Source organism: Synchiropus splendidus, chromosome 14 (assembly GCF_027744825.2).
Source record: "Synchiropus splendidus isolate RoL2022-P1 chromosome 14, RoL_Sspl_1.0, whole genome shotgun sequence".
Classification (NCBI taxonomy): domain Eukaryota; kingdom Metazoa; phylum Chordata; class Actinopteri; order Syngnathiformes; family Callionymidae; genus Synchiropus; species Synchiropus splendidus.
The window spans coordinates 5,509,087-5,534,228 of NC_071347.1; the positions used below are offsets into that span (position 1 = coordinate 5,509,087).

A 25,142-nucleotide genomic window follows, 5' to 3' on the forward strand; every position below is an offset into this window, starting at 1 on the left:
AAAGAATATGTAACGTGAAGTTTTAATGAATAGTAGGTTACAAATAAAAACACACGCCCCAGTAATTTCCTCTTCTCTTCTAAAAGAATAAAATTATGGACACATACAGCCGAGTGAGGACCATTTGCTCAAAAAAAAAAAAAAAAAAAAAAAAAAAAAAACGTGCTACATAGCCGAACCTCAGTCTGGGCAGCTAAAGAGTGTGATGTAGACTGATAGGTGGAACAAGAATGCCAGGTCCAAAATATTTGCTAAACTCATTACATTTATTAAGCATTTTTATATACAGTAGTAACAGGTGATTGGAATGTGTCAAAAATAGACCATAATGCATTTATCTAAAAAAAAAAAAAACCACAATATAGAAACTGTCATCATTAATGAAAGCCGCTTCACGCATTAAGATCATGTCACGTATTCAGAAACATTTAAAAACAGTAACACATAACAAATCCTTTCCAACCAGTATGGTAAATTACACTTTTCTTTTTGGAGAGACTTTGGAGAGCTCGCCAACACACCTTTTGAAATGACGATGGTAGATTTCAATGATGAAAATGCAGGCATCAACTCAAGGGAGAAAGTTGTAAATCAAATTTGGTGTTTTCACCCACTGCCCCAAGTAGAATATTAGTGTATTGTATCATAACTCTTGACAAAGTAGGTTTAATCCAGACTGAGACCTTCATCATCTGATCACAAGAAGCTCAGTGGGTGGTTGTATTCAGACAGTCAGCTGTATGTGTTGAAAAACACATCTGTCTTTTTTTATTCTTGCTTCAAACAAGTCTTTTTTCCTTCCAGACAATCCTCAGAGATCGCCTTCCAGTTCCACCATCAAGTCAGTGTTGTTTAATCTGGTCAGTCAGCGCTGGAGCCGAGACACCATGTAGTAAAGCAGGAAGAAGGCAACAACCAGGCCCAATGAGACGTAGCACAGAATGCGGCGGTTGTCTCGACTGGACCTGACCATGGTGGAGAAACGCTTGACGCTTCCAGTCAGTAGGCCAGTTGCACTCATAAAGTTAGAGTCCTGTAAGTACAATAATATATGAATTGTTGAACATTGTTTCACAGCAAAGGAAACGCATCTTATTTGCCATTCTAATCCAAAAATGTTTTTTTTATATCTAGTGAACTGAGGGAGAGGATACAAAGCTGTGCATTATAAACAGTACAAAAGAGAAATGTATGTTATTTTCGTTATCTCATTCGTTCATAGTTAGTGGCAGAACAGACCATGACAAATCTGAATAAAGTTAAAGTTGCCATATAGGGTGAGCTCGTACAAGGCAAAGTGGCATAGATAATGCGGGATAAATGTATGTTCTGCTACCACAAAAGCTTGGACCTACCATGCCATCGAGGTACTCATTCTGATCCTCCGCCTCTTTGTCAATTTCGAACGCCAGCTGCTCAACAACAACAGAAGAATATTAAGATTAAAAACAAGTTCACAAAGCTACAAACCATGATAAAAGTAAGAAAACGCATACTTATTTGAGAATTGTGTTCAAAATCATACAGAGGTATCACGCTTGTGACAGTAATTTCATCATGTTAAGATACATTCCTTCATGTGTACTATTTCAGGTTTTTCAATGTATGCAGCTGACTTGTTTTGATAAACCACTTTTTTGGTTTTGCATTGGGTTAGGGGTGCTGCATCCCACGTGTCATATCCTGTTGTTCAGGGAGGAGCCCTGTTCACACATGAGAGTTGAGCTCTGCAGTTTCGTCTGAGTATTAACTATTAACTATTAATAAACAGTGACACCGTGACTTAGTTCACACGTCTATGTTTCAAACCAAGTTGTTGAAAAATTAAAATAGAAAACGTACTGATTTGAGTCTGGAGACCTTTGTGGCCAGATTATCAGCCAAGCGCTTGTTCTCAGCATCCAGCATGTCTTCCACAGACCCATGACCTTTCAGGAGAAATAATATTCATGAATACAATATAAATCATGATTTCTAGGAAAGAGTTCCACCAAGCAGTTCTTGAAAGCACATATCTGACAAAACTGACGTCAGAAACAAAAAGAAAATCTTGGCCCATGTTGGATTGCCAGAAGACTCATAAAAGAATTCTTCACAGACTTTCTGGCAACCCACCAGATGTACTCATCTGTTCCTTGCTCTGTGATCAACAAAGTTTCATGCAAATACATCAAATTGTTTCGAGGTGTTTTGCTAAAAGAGAGACAAACAAATGTGGATGAGCAGATAACCTCATTGGTGGTAAAACAAGACTAGTATGACAATTACAACAGCAATAATAATAACATTAATATTAACAAAGGTGAAGAGGTTAATGTTTAGGAGTCTTCATGCAATCGTTTATACCATTCATCCCTACCTTTCCCTGCCGTTTCTGTGAATATATCTATATATATCTATTGTCAACTATTTCGGTAAGCGAATTCTGTTCATCATGAAATCGACTACAGGAAGGTTTTGCTTCAAAAACCAATCAATGACCACGCGTCAGTTGATGATTGGTAGTAAACGCTTCAACATTAATATATTTTTATTCAAGTCTGTAAAGAAAATATTCAGTCGATTTTTACAAATACGTTTTGTTCTAAGGTGGAATTACTAGTCTAATCAGTTGTGTAGTTCACGATGCTAAATATGTTTAGTTACAGCTAACCAAAGTTAAAAAGCATCCAGGCGAATCAATCTTTTTTGATACCGATATGCCATACAATTTCATAGTTTAAATGACAAATCTGCAACTTAGTTTTACGCGAAATATATCCGGAATACTAGTTTAACAGGAGAATTTGACGTGTCAAAAACAAATACCTCGGTTCCAGTCCGCCATGTTGAAAAGTGACGTCAGAGTCAGCTGTGCTTATGTGGAAAAGTCTCGCCCCGAAGGATTTCTGACAGAAAGACGTTGCTTCGTTTAGTTTCATCTATGAATAATAACAATGAAAGCAAAATCAATGCGTATCAAAGAGCAGACATTTATTTATCCCTGGTATATGTTCTTCTGTACCTGGCTTATGTTAGAGAAAGTCATTACTTGATTGATGATTGGGAGCCAGACAACGATGTGTAACATTTTAGACGACATCAAGGGTTATTGTATGACATAATATGATGGAACGTTGGAAGAATTCGCGTTACATATTTTGTGCTACTGCAAACATTTACCCATTGAAACACTTCCAAAAGACTTCATATTTTTAATGTTGCTGCTTGAAAATGGGAAAAGAACTGGAACATTTGAATATGAATGTTTTGTCTGCTTTTTGTTGTTGAGTTTATCTTCATCTTCATTCACTGTTTATAGTTCACTCCACATTAGAGGGAATGCAAGGGATTGTTAGGTTAAGGTGTTTTTGTCGCGTTTTACAAGTAATGTTTGTAAGTGAAGATTCGAAAGGCATTTCAGAGATTCTCTAGGTCCCGCCCTGGAGTGGAGGAGGATGTGACATCATCAAAGGGGTGTGGCGTCAGTGCTGGAGGACCAATGAGAACGAGTTTTGCTTCGAATTGTCGTATAAATTGTATTGTATTGTAATTGTAAACCTTCTGTCGTCTGGGACTCTTCTGCCATGATGTAACGTTAAGGCTGGAGGGACAGTCGGCTTTGTCATCATGTGATCACTAGTAATATTTATATTTGATGCTTTTTGAGCTTCTTAAACATCTCACTTAAATATTGCAGATGGATTTGTTTGTAATAATCATTTATTTCTACTCCAAGTGAAACCAATAAAAATGAAACTGAAAACATTCATTCAGTGGTGCGAAAGCCCTTCCCTGATCAGAACAATCTCATTTTATTACATTTGTTTTCGCTTAAATAGTTCACAGAGTGTGTTGTATGTGAGCTGGAAATTGAATTGAATATATATATATATATATATATATATATATAGTCCCAAATAGTGTTATGCACACTCTGAAAGATCCCCTGCTTTATATATGAAGTTATATATTACCAAACACATCATGCAATCTAATGGAATCAAAAAAGGAAATATAATTCTATTTTGCATTTAATATTTCTTCCCTAATGGTTATCTCTTTCTCACAGTCCCCCCCACCCTGCTCTTTCAGTGGATGTGTGTGTGCGTTGTGTGTGCACAATGGCATCACAACACAATAACTGTTATGCATCTCCAGAGTGAGTACTTATGAGTAACTCCTCTTGAGTGTGCGCACTTTACTCAGTGATTGTTACAACTGTGTGTGTTCATCTCGCCTGATCTATCCTGGGAATGCTTGTTGTTATATGGGTTAATATCTGATTCATGAAACTGTTTTGAGTGTGTGTGTGTGTGTGTGTGTGAGAGAGAGAGAGGTTTCTCCTCTCAGCAGGCGGAGCTCCTCCACCACCGGCACCAGCAGCAGCACCAGCAGCAGCAGTCGTCTCTTCGCTGCTCACTGAGGCCACAGATTGTCTAATTAGATTAAGCAAGGCTTTCCTCAGATAATCATTTAGCCGGCTCCTGTGTTTTTTCCTGCAACGGGCTTCTGCTGGTGACGACGCGCTTCTTTGAAGGTCAAACTCATACACTTGTCATCCGGATACTATTTGGAGGAGACGGCGGCGGTCTACAGGTGTACCACAGGCACCGGGGGCGGCGGGTTATGGGCTGTTTCTGGACGCGTGGGTGTCAGACTGCTCAGAGTGACCGGAACGCTGCTAATACCTGCTGCTGCTGAGAGGAGGCGATGGGGGAAGTTTCTGTAAGTAAAGACTATTTACTTTTAGAATCTGCTTATGTTATGAATGAATCCACACACAGGGTTGTGAGATTGATGTTGTAATCATAAGGTTACACAAAACATGACAAATATCACTAGTAATAGCCAAAGTCGTAATGCATTTGTGCTGGAAACAGCATTCTCAACTCATTTAAAACCCACTTATTGTATTTTCAATCAACACAAGTTGTATTACTCTCTGCAGCTCTTTTTTTAGTCTCTTTAGCTCAAGTGGCTGCTTCTCCTTCAGATTAAGATTCGGCTGACTGATTGACACAGATTATAGTTGAAGGCACAGAGGTCACAACCTGCCAGAGAAGTTCTAAAAGCACAATCGCACACAGCGACTGCTACTGTCTGCCTGATACGCCAATGAAGCAATGTAACTCCAGAATGGATGTATATGCGAACATGAAGTTTGCAGTGCATTTGCAAACGTGACCTTCCTACTGACAGTGATTCCAAAACACGTGTCTGGTGGACCTTAGTTCAGTCTACTGATGCACCAGTGGATTTCTGCCTTCCTTCTATTGGAAATATTTAATAAATTCCTGCCATTCCTGCCATATTCACCAAACACTGCATGGGATTCATGCCACATTCTTTCATCCATGACCCAATAAAATAAAGGTCAAGAGAAAAGTAGTTTGCACTTGTTTCAAAAGCTCACATGTAGTTGACTCTTATTACCAACCATCCTTCCACAGACACTGTGTCCCAATCAGTCTATATCTGCACCTGACGTCAATCACTGAGTCTGCGTTTGTCCTGGAGGCCGCCGTGTAGTGACCTAGAGGAAGACATGGCCAACAACTCTTTTCGTGGTTCCAAGCATGGCCGCCGGGCCGAGGCAAACCACGAGCCAGAGTTCAGCTGCTCTCTGACGGAGCTGCGGGCCTTGATGGAGCTGAGAGGGCCCGAGGCCCAGACCAAGATCCAGGAGTGTTACGGTGACGTGAACGGACTTTGTTCAAGACTAAGAACGTCTCCAACGGACGGTAAGTAACTTGGGATTTGGGATTCGCATGTCATCACATAAAATGTGTGAAACTCAATTGTCCAGGGGAGAAAACGTCAAATCTATTTTGAAAAAAAAGAAAATTTTGCTCTTGAAAATGTCATGGAATCTTTACTGGTCTCATCGTTACAGAGTTTAACATGAATGCTTTTAGTATTATTTGACCTTCACATGCTGTGAAAGGGAAGCATGAACAGGACATATTACTAATACCACAAAACCTTTCTCACCACTTCCTTACTCTTGTGTGTTAACCACACGATCACGTCATGTCCCCAAACTTATGGAAAATCTGACAAAATTAAATGAATAATATTATCGTTCTATAATTAAATTAATGTGTCATTTATTAAATATAATGGCCATTAAATATTTCATTGAGTCATTAGATAATAAAATCACAAATTCATCTCAGTTAAAAAAATATTTATCTAATTCTCTTTTAATCCTTAATTGAGGGACCAAAATAAAATATAAACAATTAAGCTACTTTGAATAGAAATCGATTTAACATATAAACATTTGATTATTTCATACTGCTTTATTTGGGACCAAACTTGGGACCAAATTGACAATCTTTATTAGCTCCACGCAAGATCACTTGGAAAATTCTGAAGAGAATACAATGAGACAGACGTTCAGGAATTTTCGGCATTGAGACAAGGGAGAGTGGATTAAATTTTCAAAATTTTCCAGTGGATCCAGAATATTTTTGAAAAAAGATTTGCCAGCTGGAGAAAATGCATTCGTGGTCTGATGATCTTTGTTGTCCAGGTGAAAATGACTAATACAAACTACCTGTTGATCATACTGTACAAACACTAATAGAGAATTTTCATCTTTTTTTTATACGTCAACAAATGTATCGCAGAATTCAATTCTTAACACATAATGTGAACATTTATTCACGTGTATGAGTTATGTCCTAGTGTTTACAGTAGATTAAAGGAAATGTAAAGCAGATGCTGGTTGACTAACACTATGTAATCATTTTATTGTTGGCTTCATATGAGGGAAAAAAGTGCTTTGTATTATATGTGTATGGTATGATTGTTCATCAGAATTTCGAATAATTTCCCCAGGCAGTTACTGGCAGTTACTGGTATATTGTGACCCGCGGCCCTGTTGTCACAATCCCAGCTCACTATGAATCATGAATCACGTCAACTTGCTGATGTAGAAACACTGTGAGTCAAGGGAAACTGTCAGATCGATTCAAAAAAGCAATTGAAATGAAGGGGATTGTTTCCTGCATGAGTAGAAGCCAATATTGAGCAGTATTTTGTCAGGTTTTCTGAGAGCACTGAAAGGACATTATTTTTGAGGATGATCCGGGTTGCACAGACTTTTTGGAGGTGCTGACCAGGAATGATATGAGAACAATAGAGTGCACACAATGTTTGTTTGAATTTGTTATTGTACGGATTTTACAGGAAAATAGTTTGAATATATATTGAATCTCATGGCAAATGGAGGAAGACGTTATTAACCTTCACCCGAACCAGGAACAGTACATCACGACTGTACAGCGCTGGTTCACAGTAGTCCGGTCAAAAGTTCATTTCCTCCAGTGATAGTTAGCATGAGTCAGAGCCCTGCAGCCGACTGCAGAGGCCAATGAGGACGCAGGTCTGTCCAGCTGTCAAACTGAATATATACATTTTTCTTCATCATCTATGTTACACATACATGTTACAGATCAAGTCACCTTCACTCATATTGCTGTTCATAGTGAAAATGTGAAAGTTCAGACCGCGACACACACCTTTCTATACAAACAATGACAAACAAATCAAAATGACTGAATCTACCAAAGTAAATGGTTGAGTTTTTGAGATCATACTTAAATCTCCACCTATTTAAAGCAAATATTACTTCACCACTTTTGATTGTCAGATTGACGGACATGTCTTTTATATGTACATGAGTCCCCTGACATTTCCCTGCTCATAATTAGTCCATGCAGTCTGTCCATCTTGAACACGCTCAGTAAACACACCTGCTGACACACACTAGTCAAATGTCAGCAAACAGCGGGCCGCCAGTCCAATAATCTATAGTCTGTCTCAGTGGGTATGTTTAGTGCTCAATGTGACATGAGTTGCAATAAGTTGCAGACCTTCCCGACATGACCTTCAAAAGCCTGACGTGACCTGAAATTCACAGTTTAAGTTCAACTGGATGTTAATTGTCGCATATATTCTCCACATTTTGAGTATTTGGAGTATCTCAGCTTGTGTTCCTGCACCAGTTTGGCATTATATCTTGATGCTAATTTATTGTAACATATCAAATCACTAGATATATTACATGAATTCACTTGCAGTACCAGTCTTTGTCCGTACTGTACAACAACAGCAGGCATGTCTTCCTTGAAAACTGTATGCCCTCTGGTAGTAGTGAGGTAGTAGTCAACATCAAGTGGCACCCGGAAACCTCATAGACGGCTTAATAACGCTGCCTGGATCAATATAATCGTCAGTCTATCTAAACACAAACACATACTTCCTTCGCTATTTAGAACTCTTTGTATGAGACAATGATGTATAGCTTTATACTGCTAATGATATGTACCTGGCAGTATATTGTTTACAAACATAATATAAGAAATGTATTTGAAGGACAAAGCACTGTTTTTTTAAATGTGATTATTCTTTTCCTCGATGAAATCTTTTATCTTTAGCTATCTATTAGCTCATGCTTGTTTACCCTTCCCCTGTATTACTCACCTGTATGTAGTCAACCATTCTCATTTAAAGTGTTTAAGAGTGGCGCTGTATGTTAAAGACAAAACGTTTCTTGATGTGTAAAACAGAGGTAACTGCATCTGACTCAGGGTGGAAACCGAAAATCCTCACTTGTGTTGCAGACATTAACTGTTGTTTTAGCTGGAAAGGTTACTCTGCGCCAATATACGCATTAATGAAGAGTAATTACTGTGTAAAGCAGAATAATAGTGATTTTTGTGTAAATGTGTGCCTCGCTCACAATTGGTGGTCAATCACATGACTCATATATATATATTTTTTTTCATTTACTGACAGGTTTGGATGGAACGTTAGACGACCTTACCAGGAGAAGGCTGGAGTTTGGCCAGAATGTGATCCCGCCAAAAAGACCTAAAACCTTCCTACAGTTAGTGTGGGAGGCGCTGCAGGACATCACGCTCATCATCCTGGAAGTGGCCGCCATCATTTCTCTAGGGCTTTCTTTCTACAGGCCACCAGATGCTGACAGGCAGAGTGAGTGGGACAATGGATTTACACACCACTATGTCACTTTTCGGTCTGAACTTGGAATCAAATTTGTGACCATATTAAGGATGTGCTACTCATCTGGTTTTGCCTCCAGATTGCGGTCGAGCTGCCCGGGGAGTGCAGGACGACAGTGAGTCTGAGGCCGGATGGATAGAGGGAGCCGCCATCCTGCTGTCAGTGGTCTGTGTTGTTCTGGTAACTGCCTTTAATGACTGGAGCAAAGAGAAGCAGTTCCGTGGCCTCCAGAGTCGCATCGAGCAGGAGCAGAAGTTCACCGTAGTGAGAGGCGGTCAGGTGACCCAAATCAAAGTTTCGGAGATGGTTGTTGGAGATATAGCCCAAGTCAAATATGGTGAGTGCAGAAAAGCAGTTTTGTTTATATTACACTGTTTATCAATTATCTCTTGAGTCCACATAACTACCTTACTAGGATTTGAGCACACAGCTTCCTACTCTTGCCGCTGTGGCTAGGCCACCAGACACTCTTGTCTTCAGATAACTGTTCAGTTTGGTTAGTGGCTTCACGCCTAGTTTAAACCTGGAGGTGGCAGAGGCTGTATCGCTGTGCCAACCCCTGATGGGAAAATACATTTTGTTCAACTAACTTTAAGGATAGCCACGTTCATTCTGGGAGTTATTTCAGGTGTTCATTGTTTGATACATATAAAACTGTATAAAAAAATGATATTGAATTTCAGAATGCTTGCAAAACTGCCTACTTTTATTGCAGTATGGTGGTGTAGTGGCAACAAGGTAGAGGGTTTGAATCCACTTTAAAGCAATTTCCTATTAAGTGCCGCCGGTATCAGTTTTTCTTTTGCATTTTAATGGTTGTGTTGTGAGCATCTTGATATCTTGAAAATGAATTGTTGGCCTGAGCGCATATCCATGGCTGATTCTGAAGTGATATCAAAGTGTACTACATATTTTTTCATATGAATGTCACATGTAAGTGCTCGATCGGTCATTTTAGCGATGTGAAACTCAACATGGCAGTGATAAGATTTTAACATCATGTCGAGGAATATGTATATTTTCCAATTAGCTCTAAATATTGATTCATTTTCTTTTCTATTAACTGAGATATTTAAATAATGATTGTGGTTTTGCATGAATCAGCTCAGCAATATCCAATGACAAACTTTAGGGAGAATTTAAGCTCAGTAGCTTTGTTCCTGATGGTGTTTTCTAGGCGACCTCCTTCCTGCTGATGGGATCCTAATTCAGGGAAACGACCTGAAGATAGATGAGAGTTCTCTGACCGGGGAGTCAGATCATGTCAAGAAGAACCTGGACAAAGATCCCATGTTGCTTTCAGGTACTCTTCACGGCAGCAATCACAATTACGTCCCATCATGTTGAATTACAGCCAGCTTCAATTCGCAGGAGTCACAGGTCCCTGAGCCGTCACAAAGATGATGTAACGTTGAATGTGTCTTTGTTTGTTTATATCAGTTCCGTTTTTCTTTTGAATATTGAATTAATTATTTGCCAAACACACTTTCAGTTTTAAACAGACTTGAAATGGAGCTTATCAAAGTAGCATACAGTGGCGTCATAGGTGGGGGACTTTTTTCTGTCTTTCTCTAGCTCTTGTTTTCGACTTTCACCAGTCTGGTTGCACACTTTTACCCCCGTGCTGAATTCAAGTAGAGCAGAATGTGACTGCGTTTGTGTTTAAGCAAAGCTTCAACTCGTGTGATCTTTGCTGTGATGAAACATGACGCTGTCCCAATGGAGATGTCTCCCACCTTGACTCCCCCAGTTACATGGGCACAAATGAAAATACTTTAATTGATTGTTTGAAAGCTACCAGTTACATTTCAAAAGCAAATGAAAGCAAAAGAATAAAAAATAAAATAAAATCCCATGGTTTGAAATGGCTCACAAATGTGTCTCTTCACGACCCTGCGTGTCGTCTGCAGGGACGCATGTGATGGAGGGCTCAGGGAAGATGCTGGTCACTGCAGTGGGTTTGAACTCTCAGACTGGAATCATCTTCTCGCTACTTGGCGCCAGTGAAGAAGGAGAAGGTGATGAGGACAAGGCAGAAAAGGACAAGAAGAAGAAAGAGAAAGAAAAGAAGAAAGAAGAGAGGAAAAAGAAAGAGAAGAAGGACAAGAAAAGCAAGTGTATGTATCAGTATCATAGTAGGTCTTGTCAGATTTATGGACAATAAAAAGTCAAAACTATTTTGGAATTTGGAAGAATCAGTCGGCATGTGTCATTCCAAATTGATATAAAAAGAACAGTATTGCCTGTACAAACATAGTGTCCCAGTATAACAGTCCAGATGGTGGGCACTTTCTGTTACATTAGGATTGTTATTACAATCATTGTCTTTACAAACAACAAATCATATGCTTACATTTCTGTCTTTTATGTCGTCAATTCCTTGGCCCAAAATTACACTTTCATGGGTCCTGTGTTGTCCATTCTGATAGTCCACTCCCATTATTACGTAAAAGACTTTCTAAATATAATTAAAAAAAGAAGCAAAGCAAGGTGTAATGGAATGAGAATACACCAGCTTGTGGGACAGAACTATGTACATTGACTAGTGAAGTAGTTTTCTACAAAGCGTGGAACAATTTGGTGTGAAACAGATGATGCAGTACCCTTGTGATCAGGACAGTCAATTGCAAGTGGTAGATGTTTCAACAGAATGACCACCAAAATGCCAGTCAGTCAGGCTGAACCTGACATATTTCTGCTCCTTCTGTCAGATCAAATTAATATTATCAAATTAAAAGTTGCTATTGATGTATTGTGTAACACACTGCTAAAGTCCATTTTGTGGAGAAGGTTTCAGGAAGTGTGTATATTACGGTAACATTGTCAAAGCAAAGGCTTTAACTATGTGTTTAATGTGTCTTAAACCATAAATATTAAAGACTGAGGTGAGGGGTAGGGTGTAAGGGAAGCAGGATTGTGAGCAGATCTGAGGTGCATGTGACTGCAATGTAAATGTGGCAACACGTCATCAGATCTCCATATTTAACTTGATTTAATGGCCGATTTGAGAAGCACTACAGCGTCTGCATGAGTGGGCTTGACTGACACTCTGATGGACTTTTGATATGGCCTCATGGCGTCACATGACTTGTCAGACTTGCCTTTTGAAAGGCAAAAAAAATAACCTTTTTAATACCTTGAAGAGATACTCTGATGTCTGTGATTTGGTTTTGGTGTCATCTTTAATTTTCTGTTTTAGGTAAAAAGGATGACAAAGAAAAGAAAGGTAGGTCAACTACCGTCATGATCTAGTTTATCTTTTGCTTCAGTGAAATCAGAAACCAAAGATTTTCTCTCAGTGCATTTCAATGATATGAATTAATTTCTCAGAATTTTAATTTACGAATTCAACGCCATGTTGCACGTAATTGTAATCGTAATGCAACATTAGTTTACATGATCATATATTGCACAACACCCCAGAGGTTAGTGCTTTACTATGCTCTGTAATAGCATTACCCCATGAGGCAGGTTTGCTGATCTAGTGTTGGTGACACAGAGCACAAGTCATACACAGCAAAACGTTCTTCAGCAGCAGTATTCACTGTTGCTCCTCATATACTGGCATCTGTATCTCCTTAGTGTCATGCATGTATCACAGCGTTTCTGCTTTAGAAAGACCAGCTCATACTGGTGTCACTGGGTGTGTTGGCCTGGGAGCAGCAGGTGCTCCTGACTCTGTTGATGGTGATTAGGAACAAGTAGATTATGGGACTTAAGCTCTGCAGCTTCTTCTTCTCTTCCTTGCTGCTGCTGCTGCCTCTCCTGCCCACTAATAACCTGAATTCAGAGCCGGGATCAACACACACACAGACACACACGCACACACCCTAGACAGGGATGCAATATGGGGTTTATCACTTCTCAAGCAATGCACTGAATTTCTATGATGGAACCCATGATTGTAAATCTCAGATGCTCAGATGTTTTCTTCATGTGTTTAAATACAGTTTGCAATGATGAACATTTAAGTGTTGAGTTTACATTGCACAATCGTTGGCATCTAGTTCAGAATAAACCACAAAAACGTCTTATTGTCAACGTTATTTGCCTGATATTTTCCCCAAAATTTCATCCCCATGACAAAAGCAGCAACATGTCTCCCCCTTCTAAAACACTACACGTCTACTATTATTTATGTGCTATTGATTAAATAAGTAATAAAAAACTTATTTATATCGTGCTTTTCCATTCACTGAAAGTGTTTTATGCATTTACGCAGCGAAAACACCAGGACACACACCACTTGAGTGTCTCCCATTGATGGCCAAAGGTGTCCCTGGTTGGGCCGTTGGTCTAGTTAGATTGAATTAGAGGGCCTTTATGGAGGAACACCAGTAATAACAGAAGCAGACTAGAGAAAGATGAAGGAAGTTAAATAACATTAAAACAGTTTGCACGAGATAATGTGCAGTAATGAGATATTTTAGTAAAATCAGTCTAAAGCACAATGAAGTTTAGTCAGTCAATAAATATAAATGTTCATCTTCACCACTAAAAAGATGGGTCTTTCATTCATGTTTACAAATATCGACACTATGCAGCCCTCAGGGAGTCCCCTTCCCCTAATATAGGCCTTAAAGAACTGAAAAGGACTCCTCCATATACTCTTCTTCTTACCCTTGGGACAAAAGACAATAACTTAGATGGTAAAATGTATGTGGTAAAAACAAATTCTACGTATGTCCAGGACTACGACCATCAAGATACTTACATGCAAATAAAAGAAATAGCTATAAACCTAACTAAAAGTTTCATGGTATTAATACTCAGCCTTTACATGGAGATGTAAAATGACATATAGATAAGTAAATAAAACAATGACAAACGCAGATGAACTTCTAACTTCACAAGGGCGTGGACATTTTCTGTTCAACCACTCTGTTCAGCCACTCTGTTTCGATGTCACCTTTCAATCTTTCTATACTCGATAATACAGGCACGAAAAAGGATGGGGGTCCTTTGGAAATGCAGCCACTCAATGAGGGTGGAGAGCCTGAGAAGAAAGCCAACATGCGTAAAAAAGAAAAGTCCGTACTGCAGGGGAAACTCACCAAGCTCGCCGTACAAATTGGAAAAGCAGGTGAAATAGATTTTCACATCATGCATATAAAAGAGTCAAAAGTTTTTTGTTGTCATTGAGCTTGTATCTTCCTCTAGGTCTGTTCATGTCTGCTCTCACCGTCCTCATCCTCATCACACGGTTCTTGATCGACACCTTCTGGATTCAGGCAGTCGTCTGGACCAATGAGTGTCTTCCCATCTATATCCAGTTCCTGGTCAATTTCTTCATCATTGGTGTCACTGTGCTGGTAGTGGCTGTGCCTGAAGGCCTCCCACTGGCCGTCACTATCTCTCTGGCCTATTCAGTCAAGGTAAGAAAAGTGAACGGCAACACATGTACTTATCTAGAACTTTAGTTGCTGTTTGCACAGAGACGCAAAGAACTGAATCTACCACCATTTTGTTCCCCTGAAAACATTGCCTGAGCTACACAGTTTGCACATGTCAACTTGATGCTGATCTTCCAGTGGTTGCGCCGCATTCACTGTTATGCTCAAGAAATAAGCAATAAAACTATACTGAAATACAGTATAACAGAGTGCTGGTACTCCAGATCTGCTAGAAAAGGGTTTTTTAATAATTCAAGGTTTTTATAAAGCGTTTGTATTTTATTAAGTGACTGAGAGAGATTTTTTTTAATTTTATGTATAGACCACCACAGTAAGCCAGAGCAAGACTATATGAAATCTCTGGTCTACCGATGATCTACAGTATTACATGGGTCCTGCGTTGTCAGTTGAAGAGCTGACAATGAAAGAGCCAGAGCTCGTAGCTGCACAGTTGAGGTCTGTCTAATAAATCACTCTCAGCAAAAGCCAAATGAGCTGGTATAAATCGTCCTGTCTGCATGCTTTGCACTTGTTTACCTTGATCTTAACATATGTGGAGCATCAAATCTGTCCACTGACCAAACGTCCTGATCAAGTGTCCTACCTGCTGTGTGATGATGACGTCACATCCGGCAGCTACGATAGTTTTTTTAATGAGCCAGAGAATATTGAAATGAAGGATCTGATGGCACTTTTTACCACATATGTAGCATTTAGATCCATAAAATTCGCTGTCTGTTGTTCGGTTGTTTACGTAGTATATGTCTGTTCTTCTCTGCGGTCGGCAAACACGTTGTGTTTGGCTGCCATGTATTGGTCATTACCTTCATTTGATATTGCACCAAATCCAGAATGAACTCATCAAACAATTATACACATCTGAAGATATTTTTATTCATTTGATAAGGGAAAATGTGAGACCACAAAGGAGTAACAGCCTTCTCTAAATTGTGCGTACCACTTCCCTTTTTGCTGAACCATGCATGATTGGCTGACATGTATGGGGTATGCCAAATGAATAAAATAGAATGTGAACATCCTGTTGTTTGCAGCAGTGCAGTCACCCTATACACTTACTTTCAAGCGTTTTTGTTTTTTTTTTTATAAGAGGGATCGAAAAGGAGAAGAAAAGTTCTTATCATTCCTGCCCTGTGTGTTCCTGTCCCAGACCGCCAGCTTTAGTTGTTCCATGATGTCAATTTTGATTTCCAGACTCCCACGTTACCTGCCTCTTTGTGTTGCAAATAACTTCTAATAAATTTTCAGATTTCATTTATGTGAAATGGTACAAGGAACTATGAGTCTGTTCTGGGAGCGATCCCGATCATCGTCTGAATCCAGGGATTCTTTAATATTGGTAGAAAGGACCGTTTCTGCATTTGGGCATATAACGCCACAAAAATGCTGACGGCATTGCCAAAAAATCCAGGAAAATGTTCCAACAGGTTGTATGGAATTGAAGCCAGGAATTTTTTTGAAGGATGCTTGGTCATTGGGAGACTGTGTTGTAGACTGAAGCTTCTTGGAGGAGGTTTGCGCTCACTGAGTACATTTTAAAAATTGTATCTCAATTCCAGTTGTTCATTATTGAGTGGGATACTATTTTTTTTAATTATTATTTATATCTGCCACAATAATAATTATATAAATGCACATACACAATCAAGATCTCGCCTGTGTGAAAAAAAACATCTATTATTTATATAAATAATTTACACAAAACCCAGAGTGGATAAAAAGTAGAAAAATAAAAGAAAATACAGATTTCAAATAAAAAATAAACAGTAAATAGCAATTGTTTGTTCACTTAAAGTCCAATCTCCATCTTGTATATATAGCTGCATAGCATCAAGTTGCAAAGGGCCAGAGGATCTCTTAAAAAAAAGACATCTTTTCCATGGCAACACAGGAGCTCAGTTCAGTTAACCAATTTTGAACACTTGGAGGATTTACACATTTCCACTTCAGTGCTTTCATGCACTTTGCTTCCGAAAAACAAAGATCCATACATAGCCATTGGCATTTGGTATAGTTATTTCCTGTAGGATAAATACCCAATAAAACATTTTAGCATCAAATTTGATTTGTGTACATAGAATCTCTTCAATCTTACATTTGACATCAAACCAGAACTTATTAATGTTGGCACATTGCCAGACACAATGAAAAAAAGTCCCCTTATGTTGACCACATTTAAAACATAAATCAGGAATATTCCCATTGAATCTATTGAGTTTTTCTGGGGTGACCTATGTACACATGAGCCAAGTGTATTGCAATATCCTGAGGCAACTGTTAATTGTGCAAGTTTGAGCTTTTTCATAGGCTGAATGCCACTCATCCAGTGACACCTCCTCTTGCAAATCATTCCTCCAAGATAGAAGTTTAGCTCCACTGGACTCTGGGGGAGTGGGATGCTATTTGGCTGAATATTTGTCATTGCTTACTCGCGCTTTACGTATCACAGGATGTTCAAAGTATGTGTTGATTGTGCAGTCCACACTGAAAATGGATTGTCTAGACAGAACTATTTCAGTCTGTGTTTTAATCATCCGAGGCTAATTTTAGCATCACTCCTCTCTGTGGTTCACCACTGACTCATTACACACAGTCGGGGTCTCAAATGTTTGGATTCTTGAAAGTTTCTGCATCATTGTTGATGTTCATAATCTCAGACTGATATAACTATAGCATGTAAGCCTCAGTATTGTTATCAACGTCTGTTATGAATGCTCCACTTTAAGTCATGACTGAATTTTATTTGCCCACTAAAGGAGTTGTAGGCCACATAAACCTCTGGGCAGACTGGATTTGTACCCCAGGCCTTGAGTTGACACACGGTTCTACATGTCTTTATCATCAAATCCCTTCTCTGGAACATTTTATATATAAGCTTTTATATATAAGAAAATTAAGTGATCCAAGAGCTAAAATGTTTATTTATTTATTTTTATCTGGACGGAGCTCTTTGGATTGAGACTCAGGGTAGAGCTCCTATTCTGTAAGAGAGTCACCCGGATGGAGGTTCTTGAGTGCTGCCTCACAATAAGATGGAGAGATTAGATCTGAACTCTGGGCCCGTAGTGTCTTAGGATTCCTCATTTAGAGCAGGCAGCCGAGCCAGTAGAAAGGAAAGTTTGTAAATCCCTAATGAAATGGATGTCCGTGCAGACATGCAAAGGATTAGTGGTTGAAAACAAAGCAGCTCTGTTAAATAACCTAAACCTATTATTTTTAAATATAATCACTGACGCTGTGGTTTTGCTCATGGTAAGTGGATCATTGTCTGATGGTATTGAGCCCTTCTCTTCTTTTCAGAAAATGATGAAGGACAACAACCTTGTCCGTCATCTGGACGCATGTGAGACGATGGGCAACGCTACAGCCATCTGCTCTGACAAGACTGGAACCCTGACGATGAACCGCATGACGGTGGTGCAGACCTACATTGCTGGACGCTACCACAAAAGAGTCCCAGAGGCAGACCAGATTCCTGCCAAGATCATGGACCTGCTCATCCGAGGGATAGGAGTCAACTGCGCCTACACCACGAAGATCATGGTAAGCGGTAGAAATAGCACTCCATTCAAGAGTTAAGCAATGACTTTGGAGCGCTGCCATGGCGGCTCAGAGCTCATCTGATCACCGTAACCCGGATTCACGTCACCGGTCTGATTCCATTACGATAGTTGACAAGGCCCAGCTGGTGTTTTTTTCCATTTCATTCATGTAACTTTGAAAGAGGGTAAGATCAAGTCATTTGAACTATCAAGCTGAACGCCATCTAAATCCTGGATGTCCCAATCCATTGTTGAAGAGAATTCTCCTGCACTTCTTTAGCTAACTTTATTGTTGCCTAAATCTTGATTTGGAGGACGGTGCTCCTGCAGGGGTCAGAAGTGTACAGGTGCTTTCTACGTTGCCAGCTTTTGCATGATGACAGCAGTGCTGTGATGAGTTCATGTGCAACCCAAGTTTAATAGAAATGTGAAAAATGAAATCAAAAGTTCTGATGAATTAAACATTGTTTAGCAGTGGTTATTTAAACGGTTATTTGGTTGAAATTTTGCATAGCCGGGTTCTTCTCTCAATTCTGTTTGTACTTGAAACACATATAATAAATATATCTGCTCCTCAACAAATAAGGGGTTAACAATGACTTTGGAGGCTGTCGTTGTGTCTGAAGTGTGATTCACAGCACTACATGAAATGTGCATCCATATATTTAAATCTGAAACTCTTCCTTTCAGTTTATTCTTGAATGTTTTCGGCTCCTTTCTGATTTTTCTCACACTGCTGGTCTTCAGCTATTTTACTCAAACTTATGCTCCCATATTGTAGTCTATGACTATCAAAGTCTGCAGACTGTCACCATGCACTGTTGTCACAGTGTTGTGCAGTGTCTTTACTCGTCGACAAAAGGACGAACACATGCACTGTACTCAATGTGGAGATCCACATAGTCGTGTGCCCAGTGTTTGATCCAACGTACAACAATCACCATTCAGCAGTGCTCTATCTAAGACACAGCAGAAAATTTCAGCTGTACTCACTACTGAACCTTGTATACATCTGCCATCTCCTTGTAGAGCATCATGTTCAGCCCAGACTACTACTACTTCTGTGGAGATTATGGAGCTGACCCAGGACCAGAGGTCACATACAGTATGGGTTGCTCATCTTATCTAAGACAAACAGAGTATGGAAAAAAAACGAATTAAAAAAATTCCCACCTCAGACCTTAATAAATAAATAAATATCAGCATTTTTATAGCTCGTAGCGTGACTGTCAAGTGACTGTTTGCACTGTTATCAACCAGCTAAGCTAGTAATTCCATTCACTGTAGAATGTCTGTTTACAGTACATTAAAAGTGTCTTCATTTTAATCGTTTCTGGAGCTATTATGCCTTATGGAGTGGTGAGATAAAGCTTATGGACCCTGTAACTGCTAAAAGGAGCAAATAAAACATTCTGTGGGAAATTCTTTTAGACTATGATGCCTGCTAGGGTTCAAGTGATGTCGTGTGAGCCTTACTGTGGTGTGACAAATGTGTGACGAAGGGAAATCATGATTTTTATATGAGAAATAAGATTTCAGTGATAAGGGAAGTACAGTTAATGTAGTCAGGCAGGTTGTTGAACCTGAACAATTGAATCATGAAGATTCAAGCAGCATCAGTTTACTGTGTGCGGTGCACCTGGACCATACAACATGGCTCAACCAGAATGATTGAAATGTTGTAGTCTTCCCATTTTGAATATATTAACAATTTATAGGAGGAAAATGTGATGGTTGTGGGCAGTAACAGTACTGTTGTTTCCATCAGCCTCCAGAGAAAGAGGGCGGGCTTCCTCGCCAGGTCGGAAACAAGACAGAATGTGCCTTACTTGGACTCACCCTGGAGCTGAGACGGGATTACCAGACCATCAGAAATGAAATTCCAGAGGAGAGTCTCTTCAAAGTGTACACCTTCAATTCTGTCAGGAAGTCAATGAGCACCGTGCTGAGGAACCCAGATGGCAGCTATTGCATGTTCACTAAGGGAGCCTCCGAGATTCTGCTGAGGAAGTAGGTCCACTTGTGATGTGGTCTTTTCTCAAGTCATGATGGTCATGTGATGTGGTCTTTTCTCATGTCATGATGGCCATGTGATGTGGTCTTTTCTCATGTCATGATGGTCATGTGATGTGGTCTTTTCTCATGGCATGATGGTCATGTGATGTGGTCTTTTCTCATGTCATGATGGCCATGTGATGTGGTCTTTTCTCATGGCATGATGGTCATGTGATGTGTGTATTCCAGGTGCTGCAAGATCCTCACTGGCAGCGGCGAGGCCAAAGCCTTCAGACCTAGAGACAGAGATGAGCTGGTGAAGAAGGTGATAGAGCCGATGGCCTCGGAGGGTCTGAGAACAATCTGCCTTGCCTACAGGGACTTTCCCAATAACGAAGAGCCTGACTGGGATAATGAGACCCTCATTCTGACGGGTCTAACCTGCATTGCAGTGGTTGGCATTGAAGATCCAGTTCGACCTGAGGTATGCGTGAGGGAGATCTTAGCACCACATAGGAAGACGGTCCTGGCAGTTATGTGGCTCAGTAATGTGGAGTTAATGCACCAAACCTAGTGGCTGCTCTCTTACATCAGGTGCCGGAAGCTATTCGGAAGTGCCAGCGTGCAGGAATCACCGTTCGCATGGTGACAGGAGACAACATCAACACAGCCAGAGCCATCGCCACCAAATGTGGAATCCTGCACCCTGGAGACGACTTTTTGTGTTTGGAAGGCAAAGAGTTCAACCGACGAATCCGAAACCAGCTGGGAGAGGTGAATGATGAGGCTATACCAAATAGGTTACTCTCTCTGTCAGTGCAAAACCCAGACTGTCAGGTTGTTATTGCCTGTTCTTCCTCGTGTCTGCTATGAAATTCTCAACACCTTGTCTGGTTGTACTGGTTGAGCTCAAAGTAAACATGTTTTCTTCCTGCAGATTGAGCAGGAACGCATTGACAAGATATGGCCGAAGTTGCGAGTCCTTGCGAGGTCCTCACCGACCGACAAACACACGCTTGTTAAAGGTGGCATTCTAAATTGTTGTGTTAAAGTTCAATTTGTCAAATTACTAAGTTGCACGTGCGCTCATCAATTTTGTCCACACTCAGGGATCATCGACAGCACGGTGCTGGAGCAGAGGCAGGTCGTCGCTGTCACGGGAGATGGTACCAATGACGGACCCGCCCTGAAGAAAGCAGATGTTGGCTTTGCCATGGTAAACAAAGAAAGACTGGGTCATTTTTAAAACGTATTCTTATCTCTAACTAGCTCGAAATTCACAGTCTTAAATAACTGTATTGTATTATTGTATTATTGTATTATTATTATTATTAGTAGTAGTAGTAGTAGTAGTAGTATTGTATATTGTATTGTATGTATTGCGTAATTTGAATTACTGTAGTCCAACTGAGTTATGGAATCTGAAATCAGAAAAGTCTTTATTGACCAGTCATATAAAAACAAAACTAGAGGCCCAAGTGAAAACTGACTGTGCTAAGTGGAGTAGCTAAGTATACAATAGTCAAACAATAAAGAGCAAAAAGACAATGCACAAGATGCTTATTGTCCTTGGTGGGTCTGTGCAGGGCAATGTAAAGCCAGGGCTAAATGATGAATGGAATTGTTTGCTTTAGATAGATTTACTATATTAAACCCAGGCTAGACCTTAGTATCAATGCATTTACCCCATTCAGAGACAGCTGATCTCGAAAGGAGTCACTCCATAATAACAATCAAGCTTTATTTATATATCACTTTTTAGAACACTGTTGGCAAAGTGCATTGCAGACAAAACAACAAAAATGTTTTCACTTTCTTGACCTCAAAAATGAACAGCAATACCCTCAGTGAGTGAGAACTAAGGAAATGTTAGGAGGATATCACATAAATACGAGATTTAAAGGTGGCGGTGCACAATGTGTTTCAGATCCAGGGTTTCCGCTACATGTAACTGAGCTGCCCTGCCACTGTTTCAAAACTCTTCCAGAGTTCCAGAAGAGCCTCTGTCACCGCTAGATTTAAGTCTAGCCTTAGGAACGGCAAGCAGAGACCCACCTGAGGAACTGAGTTATTAATAAAATCTTAAAGTCGATTACTCCAGTGAAAATCAAGTTTTAAAACCTCCTTACTGAATCAGCATTGGTCTTCTTAGACTCATCAATAACTTGAATGGGACCTTCTAGTTCTGTGGCAGTGAGAATAAGAGACGTTTTTCATCTAAAATGTCAATGCGCCAGCACCTACGTGTTTTTCTCTGCAGGGCATTGCAGGAACAGACGTGGCAAAAGAGGCCTCTGACATCATCTTGACAGACGATAACTTCACCAGCATAGTGAAGGCTGTCATGTGGGGCAGAAATGTTTACGACAGCATCTCCAAGTTCCTACAGTTCCAGCTGACGGTGAACGTGGTTGCTGTAATTGTTGCGTTCACCGGAGCGTGCATCACTCAGGTCCGTGCAAACAGTGAATCACCTGTTCAGTTCACACAGAGATCTGTATTTGATCAGCCAGGATGATCATGGAAGCTTGGTCACATGGGTGTATTCTGCCATCCCCAGGACTCTCCTCTCAAAGCGGTGCAGATGTTGTGGGTCAACCTCATCATGGACACGTTTGCATCTTTGGCACTTGCGACTGAGCCACCCACCGAATCACTGCTGCTCAGGAACCCGTATGGACGAAACAAACCGCTCATCTCACGCACCATGATGAAGAACATCCTGGGACACGCCGTCTACCAGCTGACTATCATCTTCACTTTGCTGTTTGTGGGTCAGTGAATGCCACCCATTTGTGCTTCATTGCGGTCATTGTATTAAGATGTTGCAGCTGACTGGGTTCATGGTGTGGGTCTTCTATGTCTTCTTCTCTCAGGTGAGAAGATTTTCGACATTGACTGCGGCAGGAACGCCCCACTCCATTCTCCTCCCTCGGAACATTACACCATCGTGTTCAACACCTTTGTGCTGATGCAGCTGTTCAATGAGTTAAATGCTCGTAAGATCCACGGCGAGAGAAACGTCTTCGAGGGAATGTTCAACAACCCCATCTTTTGCTCCATCGTCTTGGGAACCTTTGTCATCCAGGTGAGCTGCGTCTGGGTCAGTTAGCAGTCATCGCTAACCTGTGTGTGATAATAACCACCTGTCTCTTTGCAGATTCTCATCGTACAGTTTGGAGGCAAACCCTTCAGCTGCGTGAGTTTGAACATCGAGCAGTGGCTGTGGTGCGTCCTAATGGGAATGGGAAGCCTCTTGTGGGGACAGGTGAGTTGGCTTGTATTCTGTCGGAAGGAAATGAACAAGATTCCTTCAAGATGCCATTGTCACTTAAAGAGTTCAGTTTCTCAGTGAAAATACACAGCAGCAGTCAATACCATGTGTGAAAGTCTCTAAATAAACCATTACAAGGACATTTTTACTGCTTTTCTTAAAAATGATCACCTTGTTTTCCTCTGTGAATGCAGTAGTTTATTGAAATATGATGTGTTTTGTTTGAAAAGTCGTCTCAAGAGCTGCTCTTTTCTTTTCAGCATGGGAATATTTCACATTGCTCAGTGGACTGGGTACTATTTATCTTTATATTAGAGTTGATTTGCTCAGAAATTATATTGTATTTATTTTAGACAAATCTGGAATTCATAGGTATGACATAATGTATGTTACATACGTATGAAGGCAACATGACAATATTGGAATTAGCAGTGAGATTTGCTTATCTGCTGTGTGTGTATATATAAGGAAAGTGTTTTGTTTTTTAAATATGATTCCACACACAGATCTCAAAATGACATCAGACTAATGCTTCTTTTAATATTTCAGTACAGGCAGCTGTTGAAATCTTTGTTTTTCCTTGCTTTGTTATCGACTCATTTTCCTGACAGTAGTAAAAGTGAATCCCTTTCCATGTTTCTTGCAGCTTGTGTCCAGTATTCCCACCAGCTGGCTGAAGTTCTTAAAGACAGCAGGTCACGGAACCAAGCAAGAGGAGATCCCCGAGGAGGAACTGGAGGAGATGAAGGACCTGGATGAGATTGACCACGCTGAGATGGAACTGAGGAGGGGACAGGTTCTCTGGTGCCGCGGACTCAACCGAATCCAGACTCAGGTAATGACTCAAACATGTATTCATCCGCACAACAAAAATGTCTTGAATGTGCTGGATGTGCAGCTCTCCTGATCTGCACGCTCCTGATCACGCTGCTTTTTTCACCAGTTCATCTGGTCTTTACTGGAACATGCCATCACTTCCAGATAACCTATCTATCCCTTTGTCTTCAGATCCGTGTGGTGAATGCCTTCAGGGACAGTGTCTCACCCTACCCAGGTCTGGAGACACCAGAGTCGCGCAGCTCCATTCACAACTTTATGACGCATCCTGAATTTCGCATTGAGGACTCAGAGACCCAGATCCCTCTGATAGATGAGGTGGAGGGCGAAGATGAAGCCCCCACCAAACGAAACTCCATCATCATCCCTTCTCCTCTGAATGCATTGCCACCACTGCAGTCCGTACCTGCCCTGAACAACTTAGACCGCGTGAATAAAGATGCATCCCGACCCAGTTTGGTTCCTCCCAACTCTGCAAGTTTACCCGCATGTCCGGGAAGCCCTCTGCACAGCCTGGAAACCTCACTCTGATGCCCCCCACCCTGTGTGGATGTGAAGCCAGCCTGGAAGGCTGCTTTAAAGAGAACCAAAGACTATTTTAAATCTGAACTGATGGGTTCTTTTCCGACCCAACAACGATATCAACTTAAGTGAATCTTTTCTGCCACGCTTCTCGATAGATATGAACTTTTGAATTTGTAGAGTAGGGTTTGTCTATCTCTGTGTGTAACGACTGTTTCTGACCTGTAAATATTCACTTTGATGTTTGGACGTTAGTCAAAAATGGTGATGTGTCTTTTTCTGTTCAGTTTATCATGTTACAAATCAGATCAGTAAGTCAAGTGAGTGTGTCTGTGTTTGTGGAAAGAATGTGCTTAGTGTTATTTATTATAGGGTTTTGTAAGGAAACGTACGTTTTAATTTCCTGTTGTTTAAAAGGGAGATGGGAACAAACTGTTCAATGTAAATATTGAAATTGTTTTTTTTTTCCTGCAGCTTCTAATAAAAATAAAATTGTTATATATGTTACATCACCGATCTGTGAACTTTTCATCGTTCTCCCAAATT

At 40.4% G+C, this 25,142-nt stretch overlaps 2 protein-coding genes across 2 annotated transcripts; one reads left to right on the forward strand and one right to left on the reverse strand.

Moving 5' to 3' along the window:
- Positions 1 to 267: 267 nt before the first annotated feature.
- Positions 268 to 2,857, reverse strand: bet1l (Bet1 golgi vesicular membrane trafficking protein-like). Its single transcript, XM_053886012.1, has 4 exons — positions 2,809 to 2,857; positions 1,843 to 1,928; positions 1,356 to 1,412; positions 268 to 1,033 (listed from the first exon to the last, which is right to left on the reverse strand). The coding sequence occupies exons 1-4, from the start codon at positions 2,825 to 2,827 to the stop codon at positions 866 to 868; spliced, it is 330 nt and encodes a 109-aa protein (XP_053741987.1). The 5' UTR covers positions 2,828 to 2,857; the 3' UTR covers positions 268 to 865.
- A 1,550-nt stretch (positions 2,858 to 4,407) lies between these two features.
- LOC128770800 (plasma membrane calcium-transporting ATPase 1-like) lies at positions 4,408 to 25,103 on the forward strand. The gene is made up of 21 exons (XM_053885669.1): positions 4,408 to 4,707; positions 5,433 to 5,723; positions 8,788 to 8,985; positions 9,095 to 9,352; positions 10,193 to 10,318; positions 10,926 to 11,132; positions 12,215 to 12,241; positions 13,955 to 14,098; positions 14,176 to 14,390; positions 17,727 to 17,969; positions 19,737 to 19,978; positions 20,213 to 20,447; positions 20,558 to 20,737; positions 20,901 to 20,988; positions 21,073 to 21,179; positions 22,224 to 22,415; positions 22,524 to 22,737; positions 22,840 to 23,051; positions 23,124 to 23,231; positions 23,884 to 24,072; positions 24,246 to 25,103. The coding sequence occupies exons 2-21, from the start codon at positions 5,528 to 5,530 to the stop codon at positions 24,603 to 24,605; spliced, it is 3,741 nt and encodes a 1,246-aa protein (XP_053741644.1). The 5' UTR covers positions 4,408 to 4,707; positions 5,433 to 5,527; the 3' UTR covers positions 24,606 to 25,103.
- Positions 25,104 to 25,142: the final 39 nt, after the last annotated feature.